At 40.3% G+C, this 14,677-nt stretch overlaps 2 protein-coding genes across 10 annotated transcripts in view; one reads left to right on the forward strand and one right to left on the reverse strand.

Moving 5' to 3' along the window:
- Positions 1–1,124, reverse strand: part of LOC308387498 (uncharacterized protein) — a 32,844-nt gene extending 31,720 nt beyond the window's left edge. For 7 of the 9 annotated variants that reach the window (XM_080867604.1, XM_080867605.1, XM_080867597.1 and 4 more), the window contains exon 1: positions 883–1,021. The gene's annotated coding sequence lies outside the window, so the exon portion shown is untranslated. Of the gene's footprint in view, positions 1–882 lie in introns of all 9 variants that reach the window. The other 2 variants (XM_080867600.1, XM_080867598.1) reach the window with 2 other exon arrangements.
- kctd7 (potassium channel tetramerization domain containing 7) lies at positions 731–13,527 on the forward strand. Its single transcript, XM_080867596.1, has 4 exons — positions 731–1,498; positions 3,271–3,440; positions 8,524–8,702; positions 10,761–13,527. The coding sequence occupies exons 1-4, from the start codon at positions 1,193–1,195 to the stop codon at positions 11,135–11,137; spliced, it is 1,032 nt and encodes a 343-aa protein (XP_080723722.1). The 5' UTR covers positions 731–1,192; the 3' UTR covers positions 11,138–13,527.
- The last annotated feature ends 1,150 nt before the right edge of the window (positions 13,528–14,677 follow it).

Here is a 14,677-nt window from a genome sequence, read left to right on the forward strand (position 1 = left end):
AAAGAAGAATATGCACAGACAAAAAAATCTACACTGAAGAAATATGGAAGAAATTAGCTAAAACAGGAGCTGGAACATGAAGGTGCTGTTAGAACTGTGGCCTGTTCGACCATGTCTCAGGGAGTGAGGGGTGTTGTTATCCTTCCTGCTGTTTTGACCAGATTAAACATTTTCCTTTGAAAAACTCTTGTGGACTCTATTGATTTTTTTTTCTTCCAGAGATTAATATTAACAAATAATGAATGCAGAGAGGTGTATAAACACATAGTGAGTGAAAAAGGTAACTGAAGAAGAAACATGCAACGCTTTATAAAAAAGGAAAGTTTTAAGCTTGATCTTAAAAGATGAGATTGTTTCTGTCTCCTGAGTCCAAACTGAAAGCTGGTTCCACAGAAGAGGGCCCTGAAAGCTGAAGGCTCTGCCTCACATTCTACTTCTAAATACTGACTGGTCAGTCAGTGAAAAAAAAACAACAACAATAACAACAACAAAAACAAAAACATTTTAAAGAAAGTACGTTAAATCCCATTTCTTTTTTGAAAACTAACTAGCTAAAAATAAATAAAATATTCAAAGAAAAAACTTCAAAAACAACATGTAAAGATGAACTTCAATTGGCTTCCAACTTTTAAAAATAAAATTAAAAAAAATTAAACATAAATAAATAAAATATAATATTAAAATTAAAAAATAGTAAAATTTGTAAAATAACATTGGCAAAAATCCAAGGTTCAAAAACAATATTTAAAGAAAAATGTGAAATATTTTAATAGATTTTTTTCCTGAAGAAATGTTTGACATATAGTTTCAGTTACATTTATAAAAATAAAACTGCAATCAACATTATAAGTTTACTGAAAAAGTGCTCATTTCCAATCTCACCGTACTTCACTCTCTTGGCGTGATGACGACGTGGAACGTCAGAGTACGCACGCTCCAAAAACCTCACGGTCCCCGTGCTGCTTGCTAACGTCGGGATTAAATTTTCATCTTTTTCCTACCTACACGTTGCTGTCGCCGGAGGCGGGGTGCCGCTTCTTCCGCTTTCGCTCCGGTGAAAGCCGGACTGGCAGCTGCTCGGGCCACACCCTCCGCTCCTGCCCTCTCCTTCTTCTTGTTGTTTTCTGTACCAACAGTCGCGAGCTCTGCTTTGTGTCGTACCTGCCTGGCTGAGAGCTGGCCCGCCGCGCGCATGCAGCAGAATGGCTCGAGCGGTTCCAACGGCTCTGACGGTTGCAGCAGCAGAGAGCGCCAGTCTCTGTCCTTCAGCCCGCTGCCCGCCGCTACGCGGGTGAGACGCTTCATTCAGGAGAGACGGACGCTGCCTCTACCCAGAGTGATGGTGGTATTCTCGGCCGCTGGGGACACCGAGAAACCGGGCGATGCCATGTCTAGCTCGGACTCTGTGGAGGACGAGTTCCGAAAGCCGGCCTCCCCTTCGCCGAGCCTGACTCTGAGCACGCCACTCCGCTCCTCGCTGAACACCCAGGAACAGGAGGTAGGCCTCTTTTCCATGAAAAAAAAAAAACCAGTGGCACAAGCCACCAAACAACACAGCTTCTAACATAAAGAAAACTCATTAAACACCAACTGCAGGTACACTCTCATAAACATCCCGTTAATTATAACCACCTTATTACTACCAAATAACAACACCGTGCTGATGGGTATACATATTTATCCAGAGGTCAGAGGCTGGTTGAGCTGCTGAATCCTGTGATGATTGGCTAGCAATTGTGTCACATGACTGATGGAGCTAAACACAGGCACAGCAGGTTAATCATCTTAACCACAGGCTGCTGAGACCTGCTCACACAGCAAGATTTTCTTAATCTGCAATAGAAAATAAAGTAATATTCATTTTCTTATTGCACTTAGTGAAAAGAGTGTTCTTGCTTTCATCACACCAGCCCTCTGCAGTTTGTCTTTCATTACATCAATAAATGTTCTCCGCGCCTTCCTCCTTTGCTCTTACCTGGCAGCTAAACATGCTGTATCTGTTTTCCAGTATATCCACTATCCCTCAGCTGCACATACCCAAGCCATCTTAGCCTTGCCTCTCTAACTTTGCCTTTTATGTCATTTAAAGCGGCTGAGAAATATTTTAGTTTCAGATCATCAAGCAAATTGCATGTTAAATAAAGATAACCCAAGTAAATACAAAATACAGTTTTTAAATTTACTTCAAACTATCCAAACCAACCTGGTCTTATGTGAAAAAGAAATTGACTTCCTCCCAAAAATCATAAATTAACTATAATAGTCAAAGATGTCAAAGTCAAGAACATCCGAGAAACAAAGTCACTGACATCTATCATTCTGGGAAGGGTTACAAAGCCTATTCTAAGGCTTTGGGACTAACCACAGTGAGAGCCATTATCCACAAATTTCAAAAACTACTCATCCAGCAGGTCACAAAAGAACCCAGAACAACATCTGAAGAACCGTGGGCCTCACTTGGCTCAGTAAGGGTCAGTAGTTGATGGAACCATGAATTCTGCTCTCTACCAATAAATCCTGAGGGAGAATGTCCAGCCATCAGTTCATGCCCTGAAGGTTAAAAGCACTCTGACTTACAGCAGGACAATGGTCTGAAACACCAGAAAGTGCACCTCTGAATGGCTGAAAAAGGGCAAAATGAAGGTTTTGGAGTGGCCAACTGTGGACTTAAAACAGATTGAGATGCTTTTGCATGAGCTTAATCAGCCTGTTCATGCTGGAAAACCTTCCAGTGTGGCTGAATTTAAAACAGCCACACTGGAAGAAGAGACCCCAAAGAAAAGTGGGTTAAAACTCATCCACAGAAAGACTCACTGTCAGTTATCACAAACACTTAATTGTACTTCTTGCTGCTAAGGCTGGCACAACCACTTATTAGGTTTACTTTTTAAGACAGGGCAGGCAAGTTTGGATAACTGTATTTCCTTCATAAGGGAAATCATCATATTAAAAAGACATTTTTACTGCACCATACATTTTAAAAATAAATCTTCATCAGCTGGAAAGAATGTGATTTAGAAAGTAAAGCTGTTGATGGAGACTGAACCTGACCAGTAAATTATTAGAAGATCTAAACAAATGTAACTGGAATCTCAGATCGGTTCCAGTACATTTTTTGGTGTAATATCACATTTACCTTGGCCTCTTAAAGCCTCTTAAAATGCACGTGGCGAATTTCACTGGAAATATCTTAAAACCTACTTATGATTTGCTTTTTTGCACCGTAAAATATGCATTTCATTTTAAATCTGTCGTATTTCTCCTTTTAAGTTTCCAGAGGTCATCTCTCTAAACGTCGGGGGCACATACTTCACCACTCGCCTGTCCACACTGCGGCGATATGAGGACACCATGCTGGCTGCCATGTTTAGCGGCCGTCATTACATCCCACGCGATGCAGAGGGGCGCTACTTCATCGATCGGGATGGAGCTTACTTTGGGTGAGATTCAAGCAAAGATATTACCATCATTATCAGTGCTGCTGCTGCAGTGATATCTCCTTATGAGTTTGAGGAAGAGGAGGGTTATATGTGGGAGTACAAAGTTTTTAAAAGGCAGCTTAGTGGAGGACAAACTTTTAGTTTTTGAAAGGTTCACGCTCTGTGATCTGAAGATTTTCAAGCTGCTGCAGACAGCTCATTATATTCTGACAGGTCTCGGTGAATCAGGTATTCTGTGAAATAAATTGGTCTCTTCTGCTAGCACTCAAAGTTGATTTACGTATCTATTTCTGTGCCGCTGCTTTTTCTTATTTGTTGCTTATTTCCGAAGATATAATGTCCATACTGAGATTGTATTTGTGATAGGATGAAAATTGCAGCCTCTGTCACAACATAACACTGTGGCCTTTAGTTAGATTGCTGTCATTTTAGATTATGGAGGGCAGACAAGTTGCGAACAAAGTCAGCAGAAAAGGACTGAAAATGTCATGGATGAGTGGTGCAGAGGGAACCGAGATGCATTAAACAGAAAGAAAACCTTTATTTATCTGAAGAAACAAACTGGAATCAAAAGTGAGCATGAAGGGTGACACTTTCAATAAACAGGAAACGGCAATGGGGGCATAAACAGACCGACAGAGTCACACTGATTACACAGTGAAACCACTGTGAAGATTAGAAAGGCCACAATAAGAAGATGACAAGTACCAAAACTCAATGTCACAAATACTAAAAATCCATGACAGAAAAGGTGTGGCAAATTAAAAAGAAAAAAAGAGAGTTTACTGTTTAGACATCTCTTATAAAAAACAACCTCAGCAGAGTTTAACAAGACTTTACTGAGATCTGTAAACTCTGTGTTTCACACATAGGTCAGTCATTCTCCAGATAAAATAAAACATGTCTGAGGGGATAGCTGCTTCTGTTTGCTAAGGAAAAATTAGTATTTTTCAGCTAGTTGGTGAATGGTTGCTAGCTGTTGCAAAGCAGTAAAAAATTTGCGATTGCTATGGTTGGAAGCAGATTGCTGCAGTCTCCCAAAGTTTGCCTTAAAGATGCCAACTTCTCTGCAAGCACTTCCTAACTACTGGTGGACCGTTAGTGAAACTTGAAAACGTGCATTGCAAAGTGAAAACTTGAAGGTTTGCCTGCCAAAGTAAAAGTTGCCCCTTTTGAAATATTTTTGCTAAAGCAGTGAGGCTTAGCTTTTACTTTGAAGGTGAACAGTCTCTGCAGAAGAAGTTTTTGGTTTGGCCAGTTTCCCCACCGACTGGCCTCAAGCCCAGGCAACCATTTTCCAATCAATTAAGGAATACATATTTTCCCTAGTGACCAGAGGTTGCCAGGCCAGGTCAGTCACTGGTCAATAAGCCTGCCTGAGTGGGGCTTTAACAATTGAATTTACAGGCAGTAGCACCCGCTAACAACCATGGACCAGCTGGCCAGGAAAGACATAATTTTCCTTACCAATCAATAGTTGCCACAGGGGCTGGGGTCACCAACTGGTCTCTAGGCCTGTGGCGACTGGAGTCTTAATTAGACTACCTGATTGGTGAGTATTTTGGTGCCTATTGGTTAGCTAGCTGCCTGCATTTTTAGACTAGTGATAGCTGTTAGTAAGTATTTTATCTGGCTGTCAGTAATCTGTTTTTGCATTAAAGAAGAGTTTGATGTGATAACTAGGGTTTTTTTTTTTGTGTGTTGTGGAGAAAAGCAGGAAGGCGATGCTCTTTGTACAGGACAGCACAAGCATGTTATTGGCATTTGCTGTAAGTGCACGCAGACTGTGAATGTATGCAGGAGCACATGTGGGAATGGAATTATTCACAGATACAGTCCAAGTAACCTGTTTTTTGGGGAAAAAAAGAAAAACAGGCAGTAATAAAAAGCTCAGTGACACAGTAGCTGGGAATGTAACTCTGTCCTAGTTTTAAGTGGAGCTGGAGCCTGTCCTCTCTGACACACAGTGAGCAGTAAAGAGGCAGAGCTGTGGCCAGGAGAGTCCTTAATAAAACCACCTGATCGACAAGTTTACCTGTTTGTCTTGAGTTTAAATCTCAAGACAAACTGAGTAAACAGAAAACACATTTTTAATTCTACAGTTGGAAAGCCCAGCAAGAATGCAACGAGCATTATCCAGAAAAAAAAACCACACAGGGAAGGGCAACTGACACTGTGACAAAGAGCAAAGGATAACTGAAATAATTTTTACTGACACTTAAAAAGGGAAATAGGGAACAGCTGGGTCCACAGGTGAGACTAATCAGGGATAATGAGACAAAGGAAGTAAAATTAAACACAAAGCACAAAGGACACATGACTGCCAAAATAAAACAGGAAGTCAGTGACTAACACTTAGAGAAGACATATATATATATATATATATATATATATATACATAGAAGAAGATGGGTCGGAAAAAGCTAGGAAAACTAACATGAGTAATTATACCAAATAAAACCCAACAAGAATTCAAGTGGAGAGAAACCGAAACGGAGAACTAAAGGCTCAAGAGATATGAAAATCCAATCTAAAATCCAATTTATACCACCAGGAGGGCGAGAACATCATTAGACCCAGTACACACCCACAACCTCAGCTGTTCACACTTCTACAGGAGTCTAAAACCGAAGTCAAAAAGAGCATTAGACTCATGAGTAAAACAGTCAGTACTCCCCCTCCTTCACCTCATCACGACTCACTGTTACTGTACTATTATTGTTATTATTATCTACTGTCACAAAAATCTGGACAGACCTGTTTTGCAAACTTGCACAAGCATAAATACAACTCGGGTTTTTTTAAAACACGTTTCTCTTTAACTCATTTTATTTTTTGTATAGTCATTACTTGTACTTTCTCTTTCCAATGTTTGAGTTCTTATTTTTTAATTTATGTTGTTTATAATGACTTTTTATGACTGCTGTGTGAAAAGAATTTGGCAAAATAAGAATTTAATCATACAGTATAAACCCCATGTTTTTATTTACATGCACGTATGACCATAAAAGTACTTCTGTTATTTCTAAATATAACAATAAACAACCTAAGAACCAAAATAAAACCCTCAAATAATGAACAAGAATTTAAAGGATTACACAAACTTTAAATTTGCCGTGATACTAAAGCTACAGCTATTTTGCATATTTACAGTAGTAGTAAAATAAAGCAGGAATCATTGAAACCAATAGGCTTCATCCTGAATGTACAAAAGGTATTTCAGTGTAAAAGACGGCGCACCAGCACTATCATCCCCAGAGCCGTCCATTGCTACAATGGAAAAGCTTTAAATATGAATACAAGAGCAAACGGAGTAGATGACTTATGTAAGAAGTGGGTTGACCTGAGCTCAGTGCTGAAATGTGTGAAGAGGTGTAATTAAAGATTTAAAAACACAACTCGATCAGCTTGAAAGGCAGAACATACAGTAACTGCATAAAGTAATAAAATGAAAACTTCAGAGGGTGCTGGCACTGCAGGCTGCACACGCTCAGAAGGAGCCTTTTCATTTGGGATGTTTTTAGCCAATTCTGTGCTCTGGTTCCTATTGTCTCGCTGGAAAATAAATCTTCTTCCAGGCTGCTGTTATCTTGTGCACTGCAGCAGCTTGTCGTCCAGTATTTTTCTGCATTCAGTTTATCCTCTTAAGTTCACAAGCCCTCCAGGCTCTGCTGCAGAGAAACAGAAGGAAACCAACTTTTCTGAGTCAGTGTCTCTTAGTGAATCTACATAAAATATGCAGGATGAGTAAAGGAAAAGACATACAGCTATATGAAGAAGGCAAACAAACATGTATGTCTCAATGGCCTGACACCTGGTGTGTGATTACTAGGACATGCTCCAGCACTTTAAATTGGATTCAAAATTCCTGTCAAGATTTCAGTATTGCTAAGGATTTTCTTGACTTGGTACGGCAGTGGCACATCTGGCTGAAAGGAAAGTAATGATGTATGGTCCTCTGGAAAAAGTGTTGCTACTGGAAGATTTCTGATTTCCTTTGCAGTCCACTCTTACTATTTGTATTTGCCACTTGTGTTTGAGCAGGCCTTGGTTACACAAAGCCTGTGTTTGCATTCAGTGTTTGCATTCAATCTCACAACCCTCAGCTATCATGTTTACCATTTAGAGTATTAGCTTTTAAATGTATCTGCATTTGTAAGCAATGACCAGTTGCACAGAGCAGATCATCATTAGACATTAAGGTTGACGTGTTCCTAGACTGGATACCTATTGGTAAATCTCATACAGGGACACTATTTAAGCTACATTAGCCTAGCTTGAGGTGCTGCAAGCTTCTTTGAAACCCACCTCCACCTCTGCTCCTTCTTTTACATTGTTTATGATATTAGTCAGTGTCACATCTGTCAAATAACCATAATAATCTTCTTCTGATATGTGTTGTCCTGACTGAAGGGCATTCAAGAACACTTTGTGTTTCTTTTTTTTTTTCTGCCTTTTACATTATTCCAACACCTGAAGACCTCATATTCAGGAACTGGTCACCTGGATGCAAGGAAATAGTTGCCAGGACTGTGTTCAGACAAAATGAGTTTTATGTTTTGTCTCTGATTAGTAAAAACTGATCTTAAAATAATAAAAATGGCATCAGGATGTGCCAGAATCAGCTGAGGGTTACACATTGCTTTCTCAGTTGTTTATGTGAGCAGGATGCTCATTTGCTGTTTCAGGCATGGTAACCTTAATATTGTCTGCTTTGTGCACAGTGCTCCAGGCACAGCAAGCTATTGGAAAAGGATTATTGAATATTTTTCTGCATAATATTTGCCATTTTGTACATTCATCGTTTAACAGATTTTACCCAGCAGGGCTAATCAATATTAAAAAAAACAATAGTTTCAGCTTTCAAAAGAGGCAACAGTGACAACAGAATAATTACAGCTGGCTGTGTACACCATTCAAGTTGTGTCAAAGCACAGAAGGTGATCAATAATCTATTTCAATCAAGTGTTTCTTCCTGTGGAAGAACACTCTGCATATTGAAAAAGCTCAAACATAACCAGTGACTGCTGGGATTTAGTACTAAGGCTTTTTATCAGTTTATCAATGGCCTTTCCATCCAAAGGGACATCCTGAACTTCCTCAGAGAAGGCGAGCTTCCTCACTGTGACAGAGTGAGAGCGGTATACAGAGAGGCTCAGTACTATGCCATCGGCCCGCTGCTGGACAGCCTGGAGGACATCCAGCCACTCACAGGGGAGAAAGTTCGACAAGCTTTCCTCGATCTGCTGCCCTACTACAAAGGTATCTGGGGAAGTCTGTCCTTCACACATGCAACCTTTGTGAAAGAAAACTTTTCAAAGATGTTGCAGACTGTAATAATGCTGTGACAGCTACACACTTAACTTTTCAATGTGTGTGATGTGCACACAGTGTAAATTATATGCAGTGGAAGCACATTCTTGGGTCTCTGCGACTTCTGAACCAAATAATTACATTTTAGAGCCTCAATATTTAAAGTGTTGTTGTGTTTTATTTCATTGTGTTGAAGTCACCCCATGCTCTTTAGATTAACCTGGCTGTCGTTAGCATTTAAACCCTCAGGTTGTTATAAGTAAGCTGATAGGGGTGTAAAAACAAACAAACAAGTAAATGAATCAAGTCTAATATGAAATTTTTATTTGCTGAAGGCTGAAACAACTTGATGAGATGCAGCTCCTGATAATGAGTTTGGCATATCCTGTGTGAAGTGTAAAGTGTTGTTCGATTAATGGAAGCGAGAATGGCCTCATACCAAGGAAATGGTTTATTTATAAGATGTGAATTAAGGTTCATGTAAAATAAATACAAAATATGACAGGAAGAGAAAAGGAAGCGGAGAGGCTGTACTCGGGCAGATTTATTTAAAAATGGAAGAAAGCAACTAGATTAGACAGTGATTTGAGTCAAGACTGGTTGTGTCCTTAATAAAACACATGCTTTCATAAACACATAAAGTGAGCTATTTATCTGTGGTGCACACAAAAAGCAAATGAAGTGTCTAGAATAATACATATAAAAATAAAAATCCATAAACTCTACAGACTAAAGACTCTATTCATTTTGAAGTTACCGTGTACCATGGGGAAGTCATGGTAACTCTTGAGTCTTAATACGTCATAAATGTTCTGTCCTACAAAAGCCCGCTGTTAAAAACACATGAAATATTTACACTGTTAGGGAGTAGAGTAAAACTTTAATGTCCCCTTAAGGCATTTGCTTTGTAGGCAATAGTCCAACACAATACATACACACTTACAGTACATATGGTACAATGTACAAAGCTGTTACCATGAATCACGAGGGAGAGAATTCAGAATCTGAACCTGGTGGTGCTAATTTGATGAAAGTCAAACCTTTGCACTGATGCAATCGTCTGAAGCTCATCATATAAAGGATGCTAAAGGTCGTTAATGGTGGCTAATATTATAGCACATCTTGACGAGTTCATCCAGTTTGTGCCGGTTTTTGCACATACTGACCCACAAAGGCTGCAGATTACTTTGTGCAAGTGCGAGTCATTCAGCTGTTATTATTGGTATTATAATTGGTATTGGTATTATAATTATTATTATTATTATTTAGATTGAAAAGCATCACAAAAGGCACAGGTTCATGGCAAAAACAAACACAGACATTGATTTTGGTGTTCATAGCTTTTTCTTGTCGATAAGAAGAGGTTAGGGAGTGAGAAAATGCTCGTGTTCTCGCCTTAGTCGACTTAAAAGAGCTCACAGATGCTGTTGCCAAGTGACGACTAAAACCAAATGACGTGCTGACAGTTTTCCTCCTTGAGGAGTCTAAATGCTCTCACTTAGAGAGTTAAAATCACTTTAAGAAAGATGAAAGATGGCAAAAAATTAAAGACTCTCCTGCTGTGGAGTAAATCATCTGCTGTGGCGTTGCCTCTGACAGCGAAGCAGTGGTCACGACCCCGATCACAGAGGAAGCAACAGTCTCTCAGTTCAGCCAGCTCAGCAGTCGCTGTTATAGAAACATCAGATGCAGCCGTACAGCAGATGAGAACATGTATGATACATGTTTATCATCCCAACAATACACATAAGGAAATAATTAAAGAATGGGGGAAGAGGGAGACAGGAAGCAAAATTAACGCAGGACACAAAAGATAACTAACCTTCAAAGTGAAACAGGAAATATCCAGACAAACACGAATAGTAAGACTTAAGGGACCAAAGAGGTACAGAGACAATGCAAAGAAATGAACTACTACAAATAGTTATTATTTCTTTTTCTAAAAAACTGTAGCTAATTATCTAGCTCCATCCTGTGTATAGATAAATGCTTCTGTTCTCATTTCAGACAATCTGGAGCGTATCGTGGAAATCGCTAAACTGAGAGCCATGCAGAAAAAGGCGCGGTTTGCAAAGCTGAAGATCTGCGTCTACAAGGAGGAGATGCCCATCACGCCGTATGAACGCCCTCTTTTTAACTCTCTGCGCTTCGAACGCTCGGACAGTGAGGCCAAGCTCTTTGAGCATCACTGCGAGGTGGACGTTTCCTTTGGACCGTGGGAGGCGGTGGCGGACGTTTATGACCTGTTGCACTGCATCGTCAGTGACCTGGCCGAGCGCGGCATCACCGCCGAGCAGCAGTGCATCGGCGTCTGTGATAAACACCTCATCAACCATTACTACTGCAAGAGGCCCATCTACGAGTTCAAGATCACATGGTGGTGAAGCTCCATGGCTGATAGGACCAAAGAGCAATGGGATGGATGTTTCACTTTTAACTCAGCCGATACTGGTTTTTGTATTGACGTTGCCAGTGTTTTGTGCTGATGTCTTAAAAATGTGACCCTTTAAATCATGCTGTAAGTATTCAGTTTCCCCAAGATGTTTTATATTTTCCTTCTTGTTCAAGATCTATAGCGTCTTAAAAGTACTGTAGAGAGTACCATAACACACCTAACTCTGGTGGCCTCTAGTTTAACCTCTTACCTTGATTCACTGGTGTGCAGGTGTGCTGCAATAGATCACCACAGGTGCGCACGTGTGATACACTCATTAGCCTTCAAGATGAGGTGATGCTTTCAGTTAGATCAGTTAGATTACTGTTCAGCCTATTAATAGGTTACTATCCACAAATTAAATTAGGCTGTTTCTAGCAGTCTAAGCAGACATCCCCAGACCTACCTCTCTCCCAGCCACCTCCTCCAGCGCTTCCTGGGGGGACACAGATTTTTCCAAGCTACCCGAGAGACATAATCTCTTCCATTTGTCCTGGGTCTGACCCGGGGCCTCCAGCCTGTTGGACATGCCCAAACACCTCACCTGGGAGGCGCTAGTGAAATGCTGGAACCATCTCAGCTGGCTCCTTTTGATGTAGAGTAGTAGCTTTACTCTGAGAAACCCACCCGAGGGTCTCAGCATTAACATTGAGTGAGAGACGGGGTACCCTTGGACAGGCAGTCAGTGGATCAGAGGGATAAAACAGAGACTTATGCTCACATTTACACTTACAGCAAATTTAGAATCACCAGCTAAGTTAACAAGCTTGTCTTTGAACTGTGGCAGGAAACTGGAACACCTATGAAGATGTCACACAAAAGGCCCCGTGAGGTTGCTCTCAGGTGGCAGCACTGACCATCGTAGCACCAACCTGCACTTTGGTCATTTTTGGAGTTAATGTATTTAATTAAATGTCAAAGCAGGAAATGTTTTGGCCACATACATCATACCTATTGTTTATTGCATGTATACTCAGAGTTATTAACAAATGATGAAGGAAATGCACATCATGCACAAATGGCATGGGTGAAAGGCAACCTGTGTAGCTGAAGCATATCTACTCTGTTAGACACATGCGGATGGATGGATATAAATTTTCTGATGGAAAGATTCACTTCACTTTAAATGACTAAAGTAATCAACCTACCTTTAAAAAGGAGCACATTTAAGTCATGCAGGAACTCTGAGACCAATATGTACAATTATGTATTAAACATAGAAAAATAGAAACAGTAGTGCTTCACGATCAGCTGTGCACATGTAGCATGCGAGCAGGTGGATTCCGAAGGAAAAAAAGCATTGTTTCCTAACATGGATCAATTTGAAAGTACGGCTGCTTCTGATGTAAACCGCTGATCGCTTCATATTTAATCCACATGGCTTGCCGCATTGTCTGTTAGACTTACAGTTTTAGGAAACATCAGCCAATGAAGTCACAAGTACACCTGTTGTACTCACACCAGGTGAGGGTGAGTCCAGTTTGTTTGCTGCGTGCTGTGCCAAGGTGCAAGTAAGTGAGCCATCATTGCACTCGGGCACATTATGCATATAGTGTGATCACCTATCTGCACTCCAGCACAGACCTGTCAGTGCTTCCTCAGCGACAGCTGCATCCATGTGAGGACAGCCTGTCACCACTTTCCCAATTATGCCACCAACAGTTTTACTTGTGCACGGTGCCCCTCGCGTTCTCTGCAGCCTTGCTTCCAAACACTGTATGGGGATGAAGTTTCTCTTTTACAACAGAAAAAGACGTTGGGGAAAAAACGTAGGATGAAATGCTGGTAGTTAAGGCGCCAATTACAGTAGTCTGCATCTGTGCAACCTGTAGTTATATTTCTAGGACACATATATCACTCGATTAAGGTGCGTCCCCACAGGATAAGAATGTAGAAAGTCACTGACATTCAATGAGAGCGAGGGATAACATTGATTTAGTTGTGACAGGGAGCATCTGAAGCCTTGTTATCACCCATCAGCTACAAAGCGATAGACAGTGAGGAAACTGTTTCCTGTGTGGACGACCTAAAAGATAGCAGAATTTCACTCACCAAATCTAAAACCCAGACGCGGTCTTGGATTAGCAGAGATTATTTAATTCTATTAAAAATGCTCCAAAAGCCTCTAGAACAACACAAAGACCTTTAAGAGGTCGAGTTCAGTGAATACACTTAGTGAAGGTCAAGCCACGCCCTGTACAGTTGATATGAAGGAGGGAAATATCCACAGTTAGTGCCAACCTGTAAACATATTAATGCTGTGAAAGTGGGTATTTTATAATGGGAGTCTATGGGGACTTTTTGCCTTTTGGAGGCAGCCTCAAGTGGCCACTTGAGGAACTACAGTTTTTTTCCACTTTATGTTTTTGGTTCATTTTTCAGCTCTAAAGGTTGCTGCGTGATTTTAGCTCAGCTGAAACTCAGCACTGTACTTACTCAGGTCCACAGAAATTTACCCGCCAAGTTTAAAAACAGTTGAGGACATGCAGAGATTTCTTGAATCATTAGCTGACTTTATCCACCATGTACAGAGGAGTTAAAGAAGGTCAGGAATGCCATGGTTTTATAGAAAATCAGCCCCATTTAAAATCTGATAATCTCGACTCTAAGTGTGTGATTTAAGTTTGAAGGTTGTTGGTGTATATCTATGATGACTTTGTGTCCGAGCCACCAGCAGTGCTGTGGTTAAGCAGACAAGCTGTAAGAAGTCAGTAAGACGTCTGTGATGTAACCACAGATCGACTTTAAAGGCCAGCTCTAACCGTACCATTATGTATGTTTATGCATTAATTCATTTCCTGATTTATCAGTCTGACTGTAGCTTTGGTCTGACCTGTGTCAGGGTTCATGACCCACCACATTTCCAGAGCCATCATTTGAACACATGCCCTTATAGTGGATATTGTATATTGTGATTAAACTGAAGTCAGATGTGTATATTTTAAGACTAACTTGCTTCAGGTGTAATCTAGACAGAGTATATTTTCATTAAGCTGCAAGTTTTTAAAGCTATAAGGAAGCTGGGGCTGTATCCATATTGCCATTCACAGTGTGGGTTGAAGGAGTTTGTTTTATTGCACACTAATGAATATTTGTAGTTAATGCAGCAGATGTGAAGCTGTCTAGAATTCAGAAATATTTGTTAACAACCTCAGTTGTTATTTTTCCACCTCTTTTAACACTGCTGTACTTTATAAAGTCAGAGCACCTTGAAAGTTTGACATCTCCAAGTTTCACCTCAGTGTCGCCTCACTTCAGTTATCCTTACTAAGAAATGCAAACATGCTTATTTTATTGATTATGCAGGAGCGATGCTACATTATTTCCTGGAGCACTACTTGTAACTTTGTTTTTACAACATTGTGTTTGTTTATAGTGTTTTATTTGGTTTCTTATCTGTTTCTGTTAGCTTCCAGGAAGCTCTGGTTATATATTGTCGACTTCAGTTTGTTTGTATTGTGAAAGACTAATGTGTCATTTTTATTATTTA

This window comes from Rhamphochromis sp. 'chilingali', assembly GCF_963969265.1.
Source record: "Rhamphochromis sp. 'chilingali' genome assembly, chromosome: 19".
In the NCBI taxonomy this organism is placed as follows: Eukaryota; Metazoa; Chordata; class Actinopteri; order Cichliformes; family Cichlidae; genus Rhamphochromis; species Rhamphochromis sp. 'chilingali'.